The sequence below is a fragment of the Littorina saxatilis genome, linkage group LG8 (assembly GCF_037325665.1).
Source record: "Littorina saxatilis isolate snail1 linkage group LG8, US_GU_Lsax_2.0, whole genome shotgun sequence".
Classification (NCBI taxonomy): domain Eukaryota; kingdom Metazoa; phylum Mollusca; class Gastropoda; order Littorinimorpha; family Littorinidae; genus Littorina; species Littorina saxatilis.
This window is the reverse complement of record NC_090252.1, coordinates 23,513,660-23,538,659: the sequence shown is the minus strand read 5'-3', so window position 1 is coordinate 23,538,659 and position 25,000 is coordinate 23,513,660. Positions and strand designations below refer to the sequence as shown.

Sequence of the window (25,000 nt, the reverse complement as noted above, 5' to 3'; positions counted from 1 at the left end):
ATGTGATTGTGTGTGTCTGTGTCTATGTGATTGTGTGTGTCTGTGTCTATGTGATTGTGTGTGTCTGTGTCTATGTGATTGTGTGTGTCTGTGTCTATGTGATTGTGTGTGTCTGTGTCTATGTGACTGTGTGTGTCTGTGTCTATGTGATTGTGTGTGTCTGTGTCTATGTGATTGTCTGTGTCTGTGCCTATGTGATTGTGTGTGTCTGTGTCTATGTGATTGTGTGTGTCTGTGTCTATGTGATTGTGTGTGTCTGTGTCTATGTGATTGTGTGTGTCTGTGTCTATGTGATTGTGTGTGTCTGTGTCTATGTGATTGTGTGTGTGTGTGTCTATGTGATTGTGTGTGTCTGTGTCTATGTGATTGTGTGTGTCTGTGTCTATGTGATTGTGTGTGTCTGTGTCTATGTGATTGTGTGTGTCTGTGTCTATGTGATTGTGTGTGTCTGTGTCTATGCCTCTGTCTCTTTGTTTCCCTGTGTGTCTGTGTCTGTTTGTGTATTCATGTGTGCTTGCCTCTCCAGGTCTACTTCCAAGTGGACGGCACGAAAGTTGTGCTGTTCGGAACGGGAGGAGAGACGCATAAAGGTGCACTCTACGCCATCACGCTCCAACACCTGCTGCAAGGCAAAATTGAGATGGTGAGTTGGAGATTTGGTGCGCCTCGGAGCACTAGGCCAAACAAAAAAATATGTTGGTTTAGGGTAACGTGACCAAAAAATATAGGGTCGGTAGGTCTGCTTTAAAAAAAAAATAATAATAATAATGTATTTGAATTTAGTCGATTTTAAAGGAAGGTGCTTCCCTTAGTCTCGGTATGGTTCGCAAAATGTGCCAAAAGTTTCGTGATTTTTTTTGAGAAATGAAAAAAAAAGTGTTAGGGTCGGCGGGAAAAAATAGGGTCGGTCGGGTTGGGTTACCTTAAACCAACATGTATTTATGTTTGGTCCTATTGAAGCAACGGTTTGTCGTTTAGTCACAGATGTGTACACTACATTGGGGTGTGCACGTTAAAGATCCCACGATTGACAAAAGGGTCTTTCCTGGCAAAATTTTATAGGCAGAGATAAAAATGTCCACCAAAATACCCGTGTGACTTGGAATAATAGGCCGTGAAAAGTAGGATATGCGCCGAAATGGCTGCGATCTGCTGGCCGATGTGAATGCGTGATGTATTGTGTAAAGAAAATTCCATCTCACACGGCATAAATAAATCCCTGCGCCTTGAATATGTGCGCGATATAAATTGCATAAAATAAAAATAAAAAATAAAAACATAAATCCCTGCGCTTAGAACTGTACCCACGGAATACGCGCGATATAAGCCTCATATTGATTGATTGATTGATTGATTGAGATGTGGATATAAACAGTCAAAACATTCACACAACTACCCCACAGCTAGATGACTTCACATAACGTTACTGTTGCCAGCCAAATAGAATGAAACTTTGTGCAATTTGGCAGTTCGCATCTCCCGCCAAAATATTTGTCAGAGGAAAAGCCACTTATTCACTTTTTCACAACCCATGGAATCCCAACGAAGTTATTTCCGAAAATCGTCTATTGAGCTACCCGGACCCCATTTTTGACGACATGTTGGACATGAACCATGGTTTAACCCTTTCGTTCTGTGCAGGCACGCGCAATATATACCGACAACTTCAAGGGGGTCCAGACCCCACCTGTGTTGGTGGATTTGACCGGTGACGGTGTGGTGGACATTGTCATCAACCCTTTCAACTCCACCGTCGTGGCCATCGACGGAAATACCTACTCCGTCATATGGAACTGGACTTTTCCCATGTCCGAGACCTACAGGTTGGCGATTCACTTATTCGTGGGTTTTTGTTTTTTTTGTTTTTTGTGTGTTATTTTTACACATAATTGTAACTCTTTTCTGAGTAATAAAACAACACACTGGAAACATTTCAGTCATTCTCAGTTATCTGTCTGTCTGTCTGTCTCTCTCTCTTATCGCCTTATTGTGGAACTCCATTCCTGATTTAATTAAAATGCAATTCAGTGAAACTTCCTTCAAGGAACTCTGCATGCTGTTTCTCTTGGAAACAAGTAAATAATTATGTGATAATATTCATCATTGTTTGATTTTCATAATGCATTTTGAAATGTCTTTAATTTTGTTGACATGTTAATTATATAAATTGTATTGTAATTAACTTAACTTCTATTTCTTCTTGTTATTAATCGAGTTACCCTCCATGGGCGAGGGCCGGATGAAAAAAAAGGATGTATACATTGCTTATTCTGTTACCCTCGATAAATAAATAAAGTTCAAAGTTCAAAGTTCTCTCTCTCTCTCTCTCTCTTTTTTTTCTCTCTCTCTCTCTCGCTCTCTCTCTCTTTTTCTCTCTCTCTCGCTCTCTCTCTCTCTCTCTTTTTCTCTCTCTCTCTCTCGCTCTCTCTCTCTCGCTCTCTCGCTCGCTCTCTCTCTCTCTCTCTCTCGCTCGCTCTCTCTCTCTCTCTCTCTCTCTCTCTCTCTCTCTCTCTCTCTCTCTCTCTCTCTCTCTCTCTCTCTCTCTCTCTCTCTCTCTCTCTCTCTCTCTCTCTCTCTCTCTCTCTCTCTCTCTCTCTCTCTCTCTCTCTCTCTCTGTGTCTATGTGTCTGAGCGTGCCTGCCTCTGAGTATCAGAACATTTCATCTTGTTTGTCTCCCTGTCTATGTAAAGTCTGTTTTGCCACCAGTAAATCACTCACATAGTGAAAACAACCTAAACTTGTTTGTTCCAGCACCCCGGGAGCAGGCTATTACAACGACGACGACATTCCAGATTTCATGGTTCAGTTCTCTTTTGGGCCAGGTTTCCCTATGTACTATCACGCAGAAGTGAGTTTCGTTTTTTTAATCACATCAACGCAGTAATGATACAAAAAAACAATCGCTTGGGGTAGGAGATCAAGCTTAAGCATATATTGTATGACAAATTTGCAGTTTACATCATGGTGGTAGACTAAAATAACACTACACAAAAAAACTGGATTTTCTAATAACGAAAGGTGAAGATGTAATCCAAAAAAGAAGAAGAAATGAATTGAAAAATACAGAAGTAAGAACAAGAAAACAAAACGTATAATAAAGGGATTTACGGGACCGCAGTTTGGCGTCGGCAGTCGCGTAAACTTTCTTGAAAGTTAACCTGTCGGTGTGGACGAAAATCTGTCTGTTTTTTTTGTTTTTTTTACTGTGTTCAGGTGAGCAGTCAACAACCATCAAGTACATAGCTTGTTTAAGAAAAAGGACAACTAATGATATTTAAGAACAAATATATATAAATATATAAAATATCAGAAGTTGTAAATGAAACAATTGAAAGTCAGCAGAGACTACACATTAAAAAAAAATGTCGGCGTGAGAGTGTAATTACACAATAATTTACTGTCAGTTTCTTAAAACGCACTCACAAAATAGTATCAATACTAATTTCTTCTTCCAATTTATGAATATGTCTGTCTGTTTCAGGTGAACATTATTGACGGCAAGAACGGTAAGCCTTTGCTGGACCATGGCATACGAAGCAGTCTCGGGGCGCAGTCCTCTCAACTGTCGGTGTCGATGGAGGGCAAAGGTCATGACCTCTTTCTCTACTGGATTGGCGACTGCCAGGGACATGAGGCGGAAGGGGGAGAATTTCGTTTTGTGAATGGTTAGTACTGTGTTTGTAGGGGATGGGGGTGGGGGTGAATGTGTGTGCGTGTGTGTGTGTGTTTGTGTGTGTGTGTGTTTGTGTGTTTGTGTGTATATGTGTGTGTGTGTGTGTTTGTGTTTGTGTTTGTGTGTATGTGTGTGTGTGTTTGTGTGTGTGTGTGTATGTGTGTGTGTGTGTGTGTGTGGGGGGGGAGATACCAGGTACAAGAGAGAGAAGGGGGAGAATTTCGCTTTGTGAATTGTTAGTACTCTGTGCGTTCGTGCCTGCCTACCTGCGTTCGTGTCTTCGTGCGTGTGTGTATATTAGGGGTGATACTGCTGGTGAGAGTGAGAGCTATTTCATTTAACTCCTATGATATTTTATTTCGACCTGAGAGACTGAAATTACACGGTGAAAACCACCGGGCCATGCCATGCCTCCCATATTTTCAGGCCATATTGTGCAGGTACCAACGTGCACAAAAAGAGCCGATGGGACCCCTGTAAGTTGCGGTATAAAAGCAAAATGTTCAGCAAATTCCTGGCTGTTTCCAGTTCCATCAAGCCTCCGGGGGCTTTAATCTATTATTCCGGTAAGTGTGGCACTCGATCTGTAGGCTGTAATACAGAGCGGAACATTTGTTTTCATTTTTACATTTAGTCAAGTTTTGACTAAATGTTTTAACATAGAGGGGGAATCGAGACGAGGGTCGTGGTGTATGTGTGTGTGTGTGTCTGTGCGTGTGTGTGTGTAGAGCAATTCAGACCAAACTACTGGACCGATCTTTATGAAATTTTATATGAGAGTTCCTGGGAATGATATACCCGGATGTTTTTTTTTCTTTTTTTTCGATAAATACCTTTGATGACGTCATATCCGGCTTTTTGTAAAAGTTGAAGCGGCACTGTCACACCCTCATTTTTCAATCAAATTGATTGACATTTTGGCCAAGCAATCTTCGACGAAGTCCGGACTTCGGTATTGCATTTCAGCTTGGTGGCTTAAAAATTAATTAATGACTTTGGTCATTAAAAATCTGAAAATTGCAAACAAAATTTTTGTTTTTATAAAACGATCCAAATTTACGTTCATCTTATTTTTCATCATTTTTTATTCCAAAAACATATAAATATGTTATATTTGGATAAAAACAAGCTCTAAAAATTAAAAATATAAAAATTATGATCAAAATTAAATTTTTGAAATCAATTTAAAAACACTTTCATCTTATTCCTTGTCGGTTCCTGATTCCAAAAACATATAGATATGATATGTTTGGATTAAAAACACGCTCAGAAAGTTAAAACGAAGAGAGGTACAGAAAAGCGTGCTATCCTTCTCAGCGCTCTTCTTGTCAATTTCACTGCCTTTGCCACGAGCGGTGGACTGACGATGCTACGAGTATACGGTCTTGCTGAAAAATTGCATTGCGTTCAGTTTCATTCTGTGAGTTCGACAGCTTGACTAAATGTTGTATTTTCGCCTTACGCGACTTGTTTATTGTTGTTTAATGTCTTATAGCTTACAGACTTATCGACAAGAATTTTTTTTTATAAAAACAAAAAAAAAAGATTTAAAAAAAAAGAAACGGGACGGGACAACGATAACATGTGTACCGTTAGTTGAATAGCATGGTATGCCACACAAGTGTGACATTTTGGCTTGATGATGTACTATTTAATGAGCTGTTTTGAGAAAGTGGTCGATAGGAAAGGTTCTATGGTGTGTGTGGTTTACATGAAGTCTAAATCAACAAGAAGAGCAAACGCTCGATCGAGTCACTTTCGCAGTTCTGAATATTATATGAGGCATCAGATGGACAGGAAGAAATTGCTATTCACAACACAATACAGATGTAAATAATTTGATGTAAAGAATAATCCTATAAAGTTTGAATCAAATCCGATGAATAGTTTCAGAGATATGATATTTCAATTTTTTTCCTTCAAGACATACCTGTGACCTTGAAAAAGGTCAAAGGTCACCAAAGCAGACGTCAAAGTGTAGAGGTCACTGGGAGTCACGTTCACATAAAATTTGAGCCCGGTCACTTTTATAGTTTCCGAGAAAAGCCCAACGTTAAGTTGTGTGTTGCCGAACAGAAAAGGCTAGTTATCTCCCTTGTTTTTCTGATAACGTTCGTAAAAGGCTACAGATGTAAATACTTTGATGTAAAGAATAATCCTACAAAGTTTCAATCACATCCGATGAACTTTGTCAAAGATATAAAATGTCTAATTTTTCCTTTGACGCTGACCTGTGACCTTGAAAAAGGTCAAAGGTCAACGAAACCATCGTTAAAGTGTAGAGGTCATTGGAGGTCACGACTAAACAAAATATGAGCCGGATCGCTTTGATAGTTTCCGAGAAAAGTCCAACGTTAAGGTGGTGTCTACGGACGGCCGGCCGGACGGCCGGCCGGACAGACTAACACTGACCGATTACATAGAGTCACTTTTTCTCAAGTGACTCAAAAACTCCCAATAGTTTCAAAGATACAGACACATTTGTGAGGCTCTGGATCGTCCCCGACCCAGGAAGCACGGGGAAGGTTAAAGGGATAATGTCTAACGAGACAACTGTCTCTCATCGCCCCAAAAGCTATACAGTTAAGGGTGGAGGTTGTGATGAGATGACCACACACCAAGAATACCTTGAAATAAACGTTTGAGCGCTGATTTACTCATATTGAACACGGCTGTCTTTTGGGTGGGAATCCACATTGAAATTCTCATTTGCGCCAGTCATACTGAATTTTCGTCTTCCTTTCGACCCTGAGTATTTCATGCGCTATTCCTAGAGATACCCTTGAAATAAACATTTGAGCGCTGATTTACTCATATTGAACACGGCTGTCTTTTGGGTGGGAATCCAAATAGAAATTCTCATTTGCGCCAGTCATACTAAATTTTCGTCTTCCTTTCGACCCTGAGTATTTCATGCGCTATTCCTAGAGATACAGATTTGAAACTGAGCCGAGAGATACAGACAGTTTTTGACGTAAACCGTGTTATTACACCCCCGGTATAGGGGTGTGTATAGGATTCGGTCGATGTGTTTGTTTGTGTGTTTGTGTTCGCATATAGATCTCAAGAATGAACGGACCGATCGTCACCAAACTTGGTGAACAGGTTCTATACATTCCTGAGACGGTCCTTACAAAAATTGGGACCAGTCAAACACACGGTTAGGGAGTTATTGGTGGATTAAGATTCTACAAGGACTTATAGAGGGACATATTAATGGTCAAAGGGAAATAACCTTCTCAGTTGGTGGCAGTGAGAATGGTAAGGACAGGGGTGTTTTTCCTACCTCGGAGGAATTTCTTGTTTATTTTAGTTTTCAGCACAATCAGTGTTTTTGTTTTTGTTGGCGCAATCAGTGTTATTTAACTTTTTTTGTTTTCAGCGCAATCAGGGTTATTTTATTCTTTTTTTTGTTGTGGCGCCATCAGTGGTAATTATTGTTGTCATTTCTCAGAGGAGAGAATCAGACAAGAGCACGATAGCTGGGTGAACACGTCTGCCTTAGCTGAGGAGTATCTTCGCAAACACCCCGACGCGAGATTGAAAGCTAAACAGCACAATAGAAAGGTAATGTGTGTGAGAGGGAGGAGAGCGGGGGGAGTCGGTATCGTTTTTTTAAGGGGTGGATGTATGTGTGTGTGTGTGTGTGTGTGTGTGTGTGTGTTGGGGGTGGGGGGGGGTGGGATGGATGAATGAGCGGATGGGTGGCTGTCTGGTGTATTGGCTTCCCTCTCTCTCTCTCTCTCTCTCGCTCTCTCTCTCTCTCTCTCTCTCTCTCTCTCTCTCTCTCTCTCTCTGTGTGAGTGTGTGTGGTTGGGTTTGTACGTGTATTTGTTTGCTCAGATGTGTGTGTGTGTGTGTGTGTGTGTGTGTGTGTGTGTGTGTGTGTGTGTGTGAGTGTACCCCCGTTTCCACAGGTTTGGTTGCCTAAATCACCATAACGCAACCATCCACACGTGGATAGCAACCTAAACTCTGGATGGCAACCATAAATGTGTGGATGGTCGCTTCATTTAACACCGTTAAATTGACTTTTTTGACGGAAAGAATGTCATAACAATGTTCGAAATGACATGCTTTCCGTCCTCTATAGGCGACGAAATAGGTCAAATTTTGTGCATTTTTTAGTGCAAAATTCTTCGATGCCGGAGCGAGTACTGCACCCAGTGCTGTTGTAGTGCAAGTGCACTAGAAAGGCACTGCACCCAGTGCCGCCTCTTAGGTAACCATCCACACTTTAGGTGCGTGTGTATTTGCCGCACGCACCCATGCGAACACACGTGAGTGTGTGAGGATGTGTGTGTGTGTGTGTGTGGTTGGGTTTGTACGTGTGTTTCTTTGCTCAGATTAGTGTGTGTGTGTGTGTGTGTGTGTGTGTGTGTGTGTGTGTGTGTGTGTGTGCGCGCGCACATGCGCAAATGTGGGAGAAAATGCATGCACGCGCACGCACTAGTACCAGTTGCAGGTGTATGATGTGGCTCTGTCGAACGTCAAGTAACCGTGTCCTGTTTCAGATGAGACCGAAACAACATTCGTCGCGCTTCTCGAAGGAAGACTACCTCCAGGGCGCCAGCTTGCCAAAAGGACAGCACTCTCCTGGAGCAAAGAAAGGGCCGTCACTCCAACCACAAGATGACAATCACGCTACTAGAAGCAGATCGAGCCCCACAAAAAAACCCAGTAACAATCTCAGCAGACAAAACGAAACCCCACACCTAAACAGTGATAGAGGAAGACAAACCTTAAACAAAACTCCGGACAACAGAAGAAGACAAAACGTCAAAGAACATCCACAACCCTACAACAACAACAGTGGTAGCAAAAAGCGAGGAGGGTGGTCCGAAGAACGCTCTCTCCCTCAGGCCATGAAGAAAAGAAGGAGAAAGAAGCGCCACGTGGGGCCACACGATGACAGCGGCTTTCAGCGACTTCTGTCCACCGGGATGATAGCCCCTCCCACGCTGGCCAAAGACCACCCGGACTACGGACACTCGATGGACGTGGTCTTTGCCACCTACTGGATCTTCCCCGCTAAGAACAAAACTCTCTTGACCGAAGACGAAAAGTGTGTCGACAAGATGATGGGCGAGGAGGCCCAGCGCTTTGACCCGGGAAGTGAGTGTTTGTTTGTTTGTTCGTTCATGGACTGAAACTGCCACGGCTTTTACGTGTAAGGCCGTTTTTACCCCGCCATTTAGGCAGCCATACGCCGCTTTCGGGGGAAGCATTCTGGGTATTTTCGTGTTGTTGTTTTTTTTGTTTTGTTTTTTTTTCAAAATTTTTTATTCAAATAAATAACAACAATTAACAATATCTCATACAATGAATTAAATACAACTTATCGAGTACAACAAGCTAACTTTTTTAACGTTTTGTTCTTCGAACACTCACACAAAAATGCTTCTTATCTGTAACTGCCTATTAAAAATACTTTCCAACGGTAAAAACGAATTTGTTTTTTTATATATACTAACGCACATCTTTCCGATTAAGATAATGTGGTTCAATTTATACATAGTTGCCTTTTTCACCATTACAAAATGCATACCAAATAAAACATCACTAACTTTCAAAACAATCTTAATTTCTAACGTACGAAAAATAAATTCTTCAATAAACTTCCAGAATTTGCATAAAACCGGGCATTCAAAAAAGAAGTGTTCAATGAAATCAGTTACTTCACAACAGTAATTACATTTATTAGTTTCCGTTACTTTCATTTTACACAGGAGAATGTTGGTCGGATAAATGTTGTGCATAATTTTCCAGTGTAAAACTCTTAATCTAGTCTCTTGTGTTGACTGATAGGCAACTATCCAAGATCGTTCATCAATTTCTACATTAAACTTTCTCTTCCAAAATCCTCCGGAACATGGTACATCTGTTTTCATATTAATAATCTCTTTCCTATATTCTCTGGCACTTAACACATTTTTGCCGTTAAACAGTGGTAAGGTAATACAAACATCATCAGTCATATTTACAACATTTTTCCTCATAAATAATGACACAGCAGCTTTTACAACATTATATTCAAGAATTCGGTTTGGCGAATATCCAATCAAATCACATATGTCTTGATATGATAATATGTCTCCCGAACGTACAATGTCAGTTAATAGGGAGATTTAATAAACGAAACGTCGGGACGTTTCGTTTTGAAGTTGTGGTAAACGTCATCATTTCGGGGGTCTCTCGCTGGAAAGGTGAAGGTCAACTGAAACGGAACGTGGAACGTCAAAACGCAGTCACGTTTTCCACCCCCAAAAAACGAACAATATTTCGTCAACTTTTGTGAGTATTTTTGCACACTAACAGTTTTATTTGTTGGCCATTTTATGCATTGCTAGATTCATCAACCCTTTCACAGTCTTTCAGCGCTGAGAATGTGTTCATTGGAGGTAGACAACTGTTGTGAACTGAAATATTTTGAAGGGTGCTGATCCTGGTACATTTATCCAACTTCATGGTGAGAAAGCAAATGGCGAAGCAGAAGTAGGTCATCGCATCGAATTTTTATTCTGGCTTCGTATGTGATTTTGTATAAACAAAGTCTGTGTGATTTATTTGGACTGAAAATAATCAAAGTATGCCCGATTCTGGACCACCTCCTAGGTTTTTTTTTCCATTCTGATCGAGGACAGACGTGATAATTTCACTTGAAGATTTATCGCCCTTCCTTCATTCCGAAACGAAACGTGAATACATCTAAATCTTGTCTGCGGCCTATGCCGTCTCGTTTCACGTTCCGTTTCGCGGGGTGACTCATTCACCAAACGAAACGAGCTGCAAAACGAAACGTGCTGTCCTTTAAATCTCCCTAATACCAATACACCTCGTTGTATCCAACTTTCAAAAAATAAAACTTTGCCACTATACGTTATGCATGCATTATTCCATAATAAAGTCGGCCCGACTGTCCCACGATCGTAGTGGTTATTATCCACCGAACTCTGACGTGGATTACAGGATCTTTTCCGTGCGCAGTTGGTCTTGTGCTCGCGTGAACACACGAAGGAGGATAAGGAACTAGCAGGTCTGCACATCAGTTGACCTGTGAGATCGGACAAATCTCCATTCTTAACTAACCGGGCAGCCGGGATTTGAACTCACGACCTTCCGATTAGGAGGCCGATGTCTTATCCACTGGGCCACTGCGCCCGTCGGAAGTGAGTGTAAAGCCCAATTATAAAAAAAGTAAAAGAAAAAGGCCTGAAAACAATAGGACCAGAGTTTCTAGATCCTAGAACTGGGGTTTTTTACCATTACAAATTATGGAAAATAATGACAAAGTTCAATTCTGCAGATTTTACAAGGGAACCTACTCTTCTACGACATCTGGAGGACACAGCTCAAACGAATTGTGGCCAATAAAGAGCCTCATGAACCTTGGTATCAACATACAAATCCGATCTCCCAGGTCAACGTATGTGTAGACATGCAGGTGCCTTATCCCTCTTTGTGTGTACACGCAAGCACAAAACCGAGTGCGCTCGGAAAAGATCTTATAACCCATGTCAGAGTTCGGCGGGATATAGAAATACGAGAACAATAAGCATGCATCACCCGAAAGCGGCGTATGGCTGCCTAAATGGCGGGGTAAAAACGGTCTTACACGTAAATTCCCACTCGTGCCTAAAACACGAGTGTACGTCGGAGTTCCAGCCCACGAACGAAGAAGAAGAAGAAGAAAAAGAAGAAGTTGAAGAAAAAGAAGAAGAAGATTGATTTATTCATTAATTCATTTATGTATTTAGTTATTTAGTTATTTATTCATTTTTTTCCATTTATTTATGTATTTATTTATTTGTTTATTCATTCATTTTGCCTTGCTGCAGACAAGTATTACGGCTTGGACCATGACGCGTACGGTCACGTGGCGGAGGACGAGTGCGCAGCCAAGTCTCACCATCAAATGAACGACGACGGAGTCTACGAATCTCAAAGCACCTTCGACGCCTTCAACTTGCACATGGGCCAGATGACTGTCTACAGGTAAAGCCTGGTGTCAATATCTAGGGGCTGTTTTCAGTATTGTTGATATGTTTTGTTTGATTAGGCCCCCCCCCAAAAAATACGGTAACATAGTCACACAAAAAATAGGGTCGGTAGGTCGGGATTTTATCTCTTTTGTTTTCTTTTTCCAAAAAAACATATTTTTAAGTTATTTTGCCCAAAAACAAAGACTTTTTTTTCCCCCAAATGCCAAAAAAAGTCGAGGGTCGCGCGAAAAAATAGGGTCGGTCGGGATACCGTAAACAGACTATTTTGTTTTTGTTTTTGCCTCAAGGGTATTCAGCTGGTATTTCCTTGTTTTCACTACCTATTTTATTCAAGTTTTTATTGCTTAGTTAGTGGAAGAAATTTTCGTAATGTATGTTTGATGGTGTATGCTTTTAATTAAGCGTTGTTGATTATGAATGTAGATGCAAATGCTTGTATAAATGTGTTTTAATTTTAAATGTGTCAAGCGCAAAGTGCATGATTGTAAAGTTATGATGTTGCGCTATATAAATGTTCATTGATTATTATTATATTATTATTATATTATCATTATATTATTATTATATTATTATTATTATATTATTATTATTATATTATTATTATATTATTATTATTATATTATTATTATTAATACAGTGGAACCCCCCTTTTAAGACCTCAACAACTCTGAGAAAATTTGGTCTTGAAAAGGAGGGAGTCTTAAAATGAGGGTAAATGTACTTCCTCCGAAAGCGGCGTATGGCTGCCTAAATGGCGGGGTAAAAACGGTCATACACGTAAAATTCCACTCGTGTAAAAACACGAGTGTGCATGGGAGTTTCAGCCCACGAACGCAGAAGAAGAAAGAAGGGTAAATGTACAAAAGGTTATGAACAAAAAATCTTTAAAACAAAAAACAGGTCTCAGAGCATTACAGTGAAACCCCCTGTAAATAACGAAGAACCATTTTATTCAATAGTCTGCCAACACACGTTCTAGACTGCAAAACACTCTTGTTTGGAAATACTGATTTAACTATATCTTTGAACACGAAAATATTCTCTGTTGTACAAGACTATGTTATGTTAACTAATCGCTTCGGCTGATATTATATTAACTGTGCAATTGATGTAGCCAGGCATTCTCTCTCTCCCTCCCTCTCTCTCTCTCCCTCTCTCTCTCTCTCTCTCTCTCTCTCTCTCTCTCTCTCTCTCTCTCTCTCTCTCTCCCTCTCCCTGTCTCTCTCTTTACCCTATTTGTATAAAATATAATTAAAGATTATCAAGATAAGTGTTGAAGCTATCACTTGTTCGCCATGTTTTGCTATCTGAATGTGTATTGATTATAATTTCAAGAACGTGTCCATAAGCAATCTGCTTGTTAACGTTCTTAATGTTGTTATTGTTTGAAACGTGTGTATGAGAATTTGAATAAACACGCTTAAACCAAATAACGAAGCACAAAACCAAACGCCAGTCCTTCCCGTGTGAAGAGTTTGACTCACATTCACAGATCTTACCAGGCATTTAGGGGGCGGGGATGTAGCTCAGTCGGTAGCGCGCTGGATTTGTATCCAGTTGGCCGCTGTCAGCGTGAGTTCGTCCCCACGTTCGGCGAGCGATTTATTTCTCAGAGTCAACTTTGTGTGCAGACTCTCCTCGGTGTCCGAACACCCCCGTGTGTACACGCAAGCACAAGACCAAGTGCGCACGAAAAAGATCCTGTAATCCATGTCAGAGTTCGGTGGGTTATAGAAACACGAAAATACCCAGCATGCTTCCTCCGAAAGCGGCGTATGTAGATGGCGGGGTAAAAACGGTCATACACGTAAAAGCCGTGGGAGTTTCAGCCCATGAACGAAAAAAAACAAACCAGGCATTTAAATGGAATAAAGACCACCCCGATGCGTACATTGGGTTTAGAAAGAAACATTGGCGCGGCCATTTTGAGAACGAAAGGGGGACAAATGTAGCTGCCGAAAAAGTATGCATTTTCTGCAAAGGGAGACAAATATGGCTATTGTTTTCCTCGAACAAATACACAAATGACCAAATAATTATAAAACAAAATGACTTGTATGAAATAAACCTCAATAACGCCACTCGATTGTGTACTTTGAATTTACATCGCTAAAGTTCAACATTAGGCAAAAAAAGAAAAACAAGTCTGTTTACGGTAACATAGGCAAAAACAATAGGGTCGTTAGGTCGGGATTTTTTTATTTGTATTTATTTTAATTTTATTTTTCTCCAAAAAAACATATTTTTAAGTTATTTTGCCCCCCAAAATAGGGTCGGTCAGGATACCGTAAACAGACTTTTTTTGGTTTTTTTTTGGGGGGGCCAGGCCTTTGAGTTTTGTTATGTGTTCAAGCGGACGGATGATCAGATCCCCTGTAAAATCCTGGACATATCTAGACATAGCTGTAGTGGCTTACATGAACCAAGTACAGTAGGCGTCGGAAAAAAACGCAACTCGCGCCCACTGTTGCATGTGATGTTTCGTCATTTTCAAATTGTCGTACACTATGAAGCAGTTAAGGTACATCAAAAAGAAAAACAGTTCGGACACACTTTGACAATGTAACGCTTCGGCGAATCATTCTAATTAAAGGATCATGTTGAGAGATACATTTCCTCCACAACTGTCATTACCTGGTTGACAAATATGCATTTTTACGATTTTTTTTGTAGCGTGTCGAAGTGACACGTTCGCCTGCAACCACGACTCGCTTGACCCCCTACCCTGTATAACAGAATTTATGAAAAGGTAAAACAAAAAAGTAAACGATTAAAAATATGCATTAATCGTACAGGTGGATGTACCTTATCTGCTTTATATATTGTGCAACAATTTGAAAATGACGAAAAATCACTTGAAAGAATGGTCGCTAATGAGTTGCGTTTCTTTTGCCGCCTACTGTGCATTAGAAGAAATGATTGTGTCTTTAATTGTGTTTTCAGGAAGCATGACATGATCAAGTGCACGAGAAGGAATTAGTCTTTACTTGTGTTTTCAGGTTGCGTCTGAAGTGTACGTGTTCGCAAGTAACCAACACCACTACGGACAAACGATGCGCCAAGATGTTACCATTTGAAAATCAACATTGGCCCGCATACATGGGCAAGAAGGGCGACAGCCATTGGTTCCAAGCCACGTAATGAGCCATGTCCTGACCAATCAGTGAAGCTGTTGTTGTTGCTGTTCGATCTTTTTTTTTCTCCAATGTTTTATTTGTTTGTTTATTTGTTTATCGTATTCAGTCCGCTGGCAATGTCGGTTCCGAACAGCAATAATTATCGGCTGAAGAGACGATACATATAGGCTATGTTACACACTCTCAGTTCTCAATACCGGGCATAATTATTTTCCCTTGCGTCGATTTTCAGGTATTACCGAGCCTCTGGCAAGAACTCTGATGATGATAACCACGCAAATTGATAGTGTGCACGAAGTCATTGTGACTAGTTTGCGTGTTTTAAAATGTTTCCTGAAGTTGACACCAGGTTGTTGAATAAAATCTGAAAGTGTGCATATGCGTGTTGTAATATATTTGATGCGAGTGTGAGTGTGTGTTTTAAGATTTATTCCTATGCATTACTTGTATTGCATGTGAATAGGAAAGTTAAAAAATCTCATCTTGGTGTGTGTGTGTGTGTGTGTGTGTGTGTGTGTGTGTGTGTGTGTGTGTGTGTGTGTGTGTGTTCAACATATAGTTTCACATACGTGAGCCTTGGAAGGCTTTGCCTCTTGTTTTATTTTTATTTTCAGACGCCATATAAGCAGGATCATTCCACATATCATACCTGCATGTGCATACTTCCAAACCCTTGAAGAAGTCAAACATGAGTAATTATATCATGATCCTTCATATATATATACTTATTTCAAATTAAATCTTTCAGTAAACAACTCCGTATGTTACTAATTATACATACCAATGTACTACAATACAATTTAGCAATAACACACTTAACTGATAATCTGCATTCAAAATTATTACAACACTTCTTTCGACACACACACACACACACACACACACACACACACACACACACACACACACACACACACACACACACACACACACACACACACACACACACACACACTTTTTGGAATCCTACTGCTAAAGCTGAACGAACACATTTAACAGCAACATGCAAGCATTCATTCTTGTATTCAAGAATCATGTAAGAATACACTCTTCTTTCGTCTTTCAATAGACTTTTTTCGGAAAAGATTTTGTTTGAGTGTTTATGGAGTAGTTTTATTTCTGGATGGTGAGCCGAGATAAAAAAAAAAAGCAAAGAAAAAAAAAGCAACAACAATATGCTGATCGTATAATAGTGAACAATAATCATATAGTGCATATGTTGTCAAAGTGTTGGTGTCGGAAATATGCATGAGGGAGCCCACATTCACTGCCAGCATGATAGTTTGACTGTTGATTGAAAAATTCAACACATGATGGCAGTACTCATGAGCTTGGATATGCAGGTTTTGGAAAGAACAGTGCGTCATATTTAATTGCAGACAATGTGTATCGGGGCTGTGAGGCTTTTCATCACTTGCCTGAACATTATTATCCCTTGACATAATTTAGGTTCATAAGGGTCGGCGGTCAATAAAACCCTCTGTATATTTGTTTCCATCCATTGTCAACTGTAGTGTTGCTCGTAGGCCTATGTTTTTTTATTCACTGGTCCATACTTTTTTTGTTTCTGATTTGAAGCACTGTTGTGACCACTGGCTAGTCAGCCTGCTGTCCGGTACATTTTGACATGTTAGAGGCCCTCTGATTGAAAAAATAATGTGATAAATCTTGAAGAAGTTGGCTGCTTAGCGAAATCCACTTCCTCTCCACTGTATAGTCCTTGCCCATCAAACTGTTACTGAAACAATCAGTTCGGAAAATCATTAGTGCGTATAGCGTTAAGCCAAAACACTTCTTTCACCTCTGCATCTACTTATTTGTTTTGCTTTTGCAGTACACTGACTCTCTTATCGCACATAATTTCTCAAATAAAAAAAGAAACAAAACTAAAAACAGAGGACACAAGCAAACAAACACCACCACCACCACCACCACCTCCAACAAGAACAGCCTAGCTGAAGACCAGTTGTTTTGCATAACGCAAACATGTGCATAACTCAAAATGGTAATTAGATAGGTTATTAATCATGTCTAAAAGTCAATTCCTAGAAGTGTGTAAATAGTCAAAGCTCTAACTTTAATAACATGTAACAACTGAAGGGAATGCTCGTGTGGCTCACCTTCATCTTAGATTATTTGACTCAAACATTATCTGGCACTTTGACTCCACAAACATTTAAGAAACGATAAATATCTGCTTCTTAACCTGAACTTAACCCTTGTTTTGGAACTTGAACGAGATCAACTAGACGTGATTCAATGGCTAGACATGGGAGTGTGAAATGTTTGAAAAATCTATCTAATGAAAATTCCCAAAAGTTTTATATACTGACCTTATTTGCTATGACCTTGACATTTCATTATGGCCTATCAAGTGTGCATCATGACTGTAGGTTATGAACCCTGAGAGGATGTGAAGTTTAAAAGCTGTAGGTCCAAACACGATTTTTTTTAATGAATGGAACATTACCCTTCTGCCGGTGTCACGAACTGAAAAAAACTGCCTGAACAATCCTTCTCATTGCGGTCAATGCGCATGCGCTAACATGGGGAGATTAATCAGGTCGTGAACAACCTAACCCTAACCCTTACCCTAATCCTAACCCTAATCCTAACCCTAACCCATGGTTCGTTCGGTCAAAGGGTCGCATTTTTTAAGTCCAAGATTGGCGCATGCGCATTGACCGCAATGAGAAGGATTGTTCAGCAGCTAGAGGTTTCAGTTCGTGACACCGGCTTACAGACGGCCACCACTCAGTAATGAGGCTCTGGCAGTTGGCATGTGTCAAGACAGGCATTTGCTTTGATATAAGCATTTGCTTTGATATAGGCATTTGCTTGAGTGCGTGTCCTAGCTGTGTGTTTCGAACTGTTCATGCGAAGAAATTCTGAATAACATTTTGTTTAAACCAAGACAGGCACTTTCCCTAACCACTGCAAAATTGATTGGAACAAGAGATGTGTGTGTGTGTGTGTGTGTGTGTGTGTGTGTGTGTGTGTGTGAGAGATTGTAGAGTGCTTGAATTTTCTTTTTCTTTTTTTACATTTAGTCAAGTTTTGACTAAATGTTTTAACATAGAGGGGGGAATCGAGACGAGGGTCGTGGTGTATGTGTGTGTGTCTGTCTGTCTGTCTGTCTGTCTGTCTGTGTGTGTGTGTAGAGCGATTCAGACTAAACTACTGGGCCGATCTTTATGAAATTTTACATGAGAGTTCCTGGGTACGATAAATACCTTTGATGACGTCATATCCGGCTTTTTGTAAAAGTTGAGGCGGCACTGTCACACCCTCATTTTTCAATTAAATTGATTGAAATTTTGGCAAAGCAATCTTCGACGAAGCCCGGCGTTTGGTATTGCATTTCAGCTTGGTGGCTTAAAAACTAATGAGTGAGTTTGGTCATTAAAAATCGGAAACTTGTAATTAAAATTATTTTTTTATTAAACGATCCAAAAACAATTTCATCTTATTCGTCGTCATTTTCTGATTCCAAAAACATATACATATGTTATATTTGGATTAAAAACAAGCTCTGAAAATTAAAAATATAAAAATTATGATCAAAATTAAATTTCCGAAATCGTTTTAAAAACTATTTCATCTTATTCCTTGTCGGTTCCTGATTCCAAAAACATATAGATATGATATGTTTGGATTAAAAACACGCTCAGAAAGTTAAAACGAAGAGAGGTACAGTAAAGCGTGCTATGAAACACAGTGCAATCGCTACCGCGACAAACAGGCTCGTCACTTTCACTCCCTTTTGCACTAGCGGCGGACTACGTTCAGTTTCATTCTGTGAGTTCCACAGCTTGACTAAATGTAGTAATTTCGCCTTACGCGACTTGTTTCGTTCTTCTGCGGGTTTAGGCTGCAGCTCCCATGTGCACACGTTTTTTTCACTAGTGTATCTTTGTCCTTTTATTGCTGTTTTTTTTCTCTCCCACCATTCAGGCAGTTATAGCCCGTTTCGGGTGATGCATGCTGGGTAATTTTGTGTTACTATAACCTACCAAACTCTTACATTGATTACCCCATCGTTTTTGAAAACGTATGGCTGCCTGAAAACGGTTATACACATAAAAACTGACTCGTAAAAAAACCATAACAAAACATGAGTGTACGTGGGAGTTCCAGCCTATGAACGCAGAGGAAGAAGTTCGAATTTGGTCTTGTGCTTGTGTGTAGACACACGGGGAGCAAGGCAGTAGGAGGCATTGACATAAGTGAGCCCGTAGTCGACTACACGAAGCTTCGCAAAGTCTTAATACCAAAAACCCGCAGCTACGGCGTGGTACTGTGACCCCAACATCGCTTCTCAAGTTTTGACATGCGAAGCTTCGCCGTAGCTCGCAACGAAGTTGTTTGTTTTTTTTGGTAAGAAGAGTGCTTTTTGATTCAAGATGGACGACGAAATCAGACTCAATACCATAGTGAAGAATGCACTTATCGACTTTGGTCGATATCGACTAACCTCCTACCTGTATTATTTCATACTGCGATGCATTGACATGTCGAATGAAACTCGAAATCCCAGCGCTCACGCCAACTGGTCCCGGCCGTGCTCAGTCAACGAAATAGAACACATACAATTAACTTACGTCATCATCAAGTACGTAAAGTACAATTTGTGACGTAAAGTACTCAGAAAGAAGCACACCACGCGCTGGTCGAGATTACTTGCATGCGCTTTCTGACTAATAAGATTTGAGACGCCAAGACATGAAAAGATAACTCTCTTTTCCGCCATAGTGCCTTCCAACTAGTCTCGGCCCGCTCAAAATAATGAGCCAAAATGACCGAGACTTTCAGTAATTCCTTCGCGTGACGTCTAACCCTCTTACGCCATAATGTGACGTCTTCAAATGACGAAATGTTAAAGTTTCTACCACAGACATACACACGCACACACGCACACACACACACACACACACGCACAGACAGACAAAGTTACGATCGCATAGCTAGGCTACACTTACGTGAGCCAAAAATAAGTAAATCTTAAAGAATGATAATCGCAATTGTTTTGGCCAGTTTTAAACTAACACAACAGCAGCTTTGTTCATAAGATGACTTATGCTATTTTTGTCGAAAAATATACATGAATATTTTGTTGTTTTGATCAAATCTTTGGAGCGTTACCTCTGTAACACGGTCGCGTATAGCCGAATAGATTGAAGGGACGTTATTGTTATGGGACTGGGTGGCCGAGTAGGTAACGCACTTGCGCTCGGAATCGAGAGGTTGCGTGTTCAGGCCTGGGTCAGGCCGCAATTTTCTCCCCCTTTCCTAACCTAGGTGGTGGGTTCAAGTGCTAGTCTTTCGGATGAGACGAAAAACCGAGGTCCCTTCGTGTACACTACATTGGGGTGTGCACGTTAAAGATCCCACGATTGACAAAAGGGTCTTTCCTGGCAAAATTGAAAAAGGCATAGCTAAAAATGTCCACCAAATACCCGTGTGACTTGGAATAAAGGCCGTGAAAGGTGAATGCTCGCCCTAATAGGCTTGAGGTTTGCTGGCCGATGTGAATGCGTGATATATTGTGTAAAAAAATTCCATCTCACACGGCAGAAATTAATATGTAAATCGCCGTGAGCTCTTGTGAGAAACGGCGATTAATAAATGTCCATTATTATTATTATTATTATTATTATTATTATTATTATTATTATTATTATCGGCACCTGCCTATCTTTCTGAACTGGTCTCTCTCTACACTCCCTCTCGCACCCTTCGTTCTTCTGATGATGCTCGACTTCTCTGTCAAGGTCGCTTTAAACGCAAGGCTCATGGCTTCCGCACGTTTTCGTATTATGGACCTCAGTTATGGAATTCACTCCCCTTTCAATTACGTCACTCTCCATCCATTTCATCTTTTAAGTCCAATTTGAAAACTCACTTGTTCCAACAACACTACGGATAGTTCCTTAGTATAGAGTCTGGGGATGTGAGATGTGCATGATGTGTTGTTTGAATCTGACAGTGATTGTATGATTTTTGTATTCATGTATTGTTGTCACGCGCTTTGAACTTCTGATAAAGGCGCTTTATAAATGCCCGTTATTATTATTATTATTATTATTATATACAAATTAAAAAAATACCAGCCCCAATAACCCGGTATTTTGATAAACAACTTAACGTAAGGAAAGGCTTTCATTTATTTTTCTCTTCAAAAGGCGCGCACAGATGCTGTTGACATTTGCCGGGTCACCGTCGGGTTGTCAAAGTCGTAAACACGGAAATATTAGCCGAGAAAACTCTCCCTCCCACCGTTCTTTTAATGAAATGTCAAAGCTGCTTGAAATACGAAACGAGGTCAGTGGTTCAGTGAAGGTGTTTTTTAGTCTTTTTATCTCGTGTCCACAAAATCCTTGTCAAATCCTTGATGTTGTCAGCAAAGACTATAACGCTTTTCATTTATTTATTTTTCATTTTTACATTTAGTCAAGTTTTGACTAAATGTTTTAACATAGAGGGGGAATCGAGACGAGGGTCATGGTGGGTGTATGTGTGTGTGTCTGTCTGTCTGTGTGTGTAGAGCGATTCAGACCAAACTACTGGACCGATCGTTATGAAATTTTACATGAGAGTTCCTGGGAATGATATCCCCGGAGATTTTTTTCATTTTTTCGATAAATACTTTTGATGACGTCATATCCGGCCTTTTGTAAATGTTTGCTGGAAAAGATTTTGACCACTGAAAATGTCCACTTATACCCTTGATAGCTCAGTGGACATTTTCAGTGGTCAAAATCTTTTCCAGCAAACATTTTCCTGCTGGGATTATAAAATTTGATGAAAACAAGCCAAATTTTGGTCATGCCTGCTGATTACCATCACCTACAATTTAGTGAAATTTAGAGGCTTTTGCTCCCAAAATAAATGACAAAACCTCAATGTACAGTTTTTACAAACATGACCCCATTATGACCCCAAAATGTGCCTGGGGTCAACCAAACTACGGTCACGTCGATAGATTATCAATCCCTTCAAGTGTTCAAAGTTTCAAAGCTCTAGCTTCAAAAACGCATGAGATAACATCAATGTTAAGTTATAATGAATCGAACATGATCCCCCCTGTGACCCCAAAACTAACGTCAAGTCGGAAGATTATCAAACCCTAGAAGTGTGAGTATGAAAGCGGTAACTTCAATAACATCTGATATAACCTCAACGTTAAGTTTTATAAAACGAACATGACCCCGCTGTGACCCCCAAATTGGACGAGGGTCAACCAAACTGGGGTTACTTCGTGAATTCATCAAACCCTAAAAGTTTCGGCCGGCCGCCCGGCCATACCACCGGACACATATGAATCCTAATACTCACCAATTACTCAGGTGAGTCAAAAACTATAAATGGAGGGCAGTCTCTATGATCTGAAAAAGCACCTTGACCTTAGCATTTCTGCAATTTACAGACATGTGCACTTTGATCTTAGCAAAAACTGGGACCCCACACACGATTTTGTTTTCATGCGATCAAGGACCTCCACATTCTTGCTTTTGTTCACAATACAAAGATGGGTAGCTGGTAACGTAACCTCCCGAAATGTTTCAGAGTGTACAATAGATCGAGGGAATGCACAAAAAGCTGCCTGAAAGAATTGCACTTTGACCTTAGCATGGGTGCACTTTGCATGCGATTCGAATTTTTCACAGACGTTTCTTGCTAAACCAAAGAACTGAGCATAGTAGGAATGAAGGAGGGATAAGCTAGCATCTTAAGAAACATAATCTCATTGATAGTAGTTATGAATGACTGGTATATATTGAATACTAAGTGAAAATCCTACCTTCCAGCCCGCCAACACTTCGACTCGAGGGCCCGTATCGTACCACGTGACCGCACGTATACTGAACTTGCCTTCGCTTCCTTCTACGGTGTGATTTTGGTGGACATTTGTATCTATGCCTATACAATTTTGCCAGGAAAGACCCTTTTGTCAATCGTGGGATCTTTAACGTGCACACCCCCAATGTAGTGTACACGAAGGGACCTCGGTTTTTCGTCTCATCCGAAAGACTAGCACTTGAACCCACCACCTAGGTTAGGAAAGGGGGGGGAGAAAATTGCTAACGCCCTGACCCAGGGTCGAACTCGCAACCTCTCGCTTCCGAGCGCAAGTGCGTTACCACTCGGCCACCCAGTCCACACACACACACACACGGACACAGGCACACACACACACACACACACACACACACACACACACACACACACACACACACACACACATACCCCACGACCCTCGTCTCGATTTCCCCCTCTATGTTAAAACATTTAGTCAAAACTTGACTAAATGTAAAAAGCCTGGCCAGTTATGGAGACGGTCTTATCCTATGTAAAAGCCTGACCAGTTAGGGTGATCGTCTTATTCCACCAGTTATGGGGATCGTCTTATTCCATGTAAAAAAAAGCCTGGCCAGTTATGGTGACGGTCTTATCCTATGTAAAAGCCTGACCAGTTATGGTGATCGTCTCATTCCATGTAAAAAAAAAGCCTGGCCAGTTATGGTGACGGTCTTATCCTATGTAAAAGCCTGACCAGTTATGGTGATCGTCTTATTCCATGTAAAAAAAAAAGCCTGGCCAGTTATGGAGACGGTCTTATCCTATGTAAAAGCCTGACCAGTTATGGGGATCGTCTTATTCCATGTAAAAAAAAAAGCCTGGCCAGTTATGGTGACGGTCTTATCCTATGTAAAAGCCTGACCAGTTATGGTGATGGTCGTATTCCATGTAAAAAAAAACCTGGCCAGTTATGGTGATGGTCTTATCCTATGTAAAAGCCTGGCCAGTTATGGTGATAGTCGTATTCCATGTAAAAGCCTGGCCAGTTATGGTGATGGTCTTATCCTATGTAAAAGCCTGACCAGTTATGGTGATGGTCGTATTCCATGTAAAAGCCTGGCCAGTTATGGTGATGGTCGTATTCCATGTAAAAGCCTGGCCTAGTCTGAGTTTTTGAGCCGCACTTTTTTTTGCGAAAAGGAGTGTGCCTCTAAAGAGCATATGTGACCCTCCACCACGAAATGAGTCGCATGTCACCTTTGCATGATTTTCATATTTTTACATTTCCTTAAGAGTTTTTTTATGCTCTATCCAGTGGTGAAAACAGTTTTAGAAAAGAGCAAAAACTGTTTGAGTTATAAGCATGTGACTAAGGTGACCCTCACACTGTTACCAGACACTCCTCGGACTTATATTAAGTCTAGCGCAGAACCGCGCGAGGTGACATGCGACTCATTTCGTGGTGGAGGGTCACATATCGTCACGCTCATAAGAAAAATACCTATCTCAGTGTTAGGCATTTCTGTAGTGAAACTACAGGGGAAGCTACTGGAAGGGTATCTATTATGTGTTAGAGAGTACAAACTCTCAGACCATCGGAAACCATTGCCACGGTAACGTAAGCAAAACTGCCGATCTCGTTTCTTGAGTTAGGCTCTTTTTCTGTGTGATACAGGAAGACTTGTTTTGAGAATTTGAATGTATGCAAACGCTCTTTGTTGGTTGTTATACAGTTTTGCTAATTGAAAATGTTGCTGTCAGCTCTTTATCTCACGTTTATCCAGCTGTCACCGTTCGAGATAGGCAGTTTGTAAGTTAAAAGTTAAAATGAGATGGGCAGATTGTTCAAAAACCGAAGAAAGTTTGTTGCGTTTTTCTCAAAACATCAAAAAATGACATCGGCAATTATCTTATCAGCATGACGATGTATGCTAACGATGATATTTGGGTTCCTTTGTGTCCAGATTATATGCTGGGACTGGGTGGCCGCGTGGTAACGCACTTGCGCTCGGAAGCGAGAGGTTGCGTGTTCAGGCCTGGGTCAGGCCGCAATTTTCTCCCCCCTTTCCTAACCTAGGTGGTGGATTCAAGTGTTAGTCTTTCGGATGTGACGAAAAACCGAGGTCCCTTCGTGTACACTACATTGGGGTGTGCACGTTAAAGATCCCGCGATTGACAGAAGGGTCTTTCCTGGCAAAATTGTATAGGCATAGATAAAAATGTCCATCAAATACCCGTGGGACTTGGAATAAAGTAAAAAGATTCCATCTCACACGGCATTAAGTCTCAGGAAACATGAATACACGCATGCAGGAAAAAAAAATATATATGGGTAGCGCCGTATGTATGGCAGCTCGCTTTCCCCGGGGAGAAAGCAGCTCGAATT

At 40.7% G+C, this 25,000-nt stretch overlaps 2 protein-coding genes across 3 annotated transcripts in view; both read left to right on the top strand.

The window, feature by feature from the left end:
* Positions 1-15,189, top strand: part of LOC138973087 (uncharacterized) — a 49,211-nt gene extending 34,022 nt beyond the window's left edge. The window contains exons 5-13 of the mRNA XM_070345746.1: positions 527-643; positions 1,642-1,823; positions 2,753-2,849; positions 3,483-3,666; positions 4,115-4,240; positions 7,129-7,241; positions 8,189-8,789; positions 11,513-11,669; positions 14,677-15,189. Coding sequence (XP_070201847.1) covers positions 527-643; positions 1,642-1,823; positions 2,753-2,849; positions 3,483-3,666; positions 4,115-4,240; positions 7,129-7,241; positions 8,189-8,789; positions 11,513-11,669; positions 14,677-14,818 — 1,719 coding nt within the window. The 3' untranslated portion in view covers positions 14,819-15,189. The remainder of the gene's footprint in view (positions 1-526; positions 644-1,641; positions 1,824-2,752; positions 2,850-3,482; positions 3,667-4,114; positions 4,241-7,128; positions 7,242-8,188; positions 8,790-11,512; positions 11,670-14,676) is intronic.
* Positions 15,190-24,022: 8,833 nt separating this feature from the next.
* The window catches only part of LOC138973086 (uncharacterized), a 57,756-nt gene continuing 56,778 nt past the window's right edge, over positions 24,023-25,000 (top strand). Inside the window, exon 1 of one of the 2 annotated variants that reach the window (XM_070345743.1) lies at positions 24,023-24,227. The gene's annotated coding sequence lies outside the window, so the exon portion shown is untranslated. Of the gene's footprint in view, positions 24,233-25,000 lie in introns of both variants that reach the window. The other variant, XM_070345744.1, reaches the window with a different exon arrangement.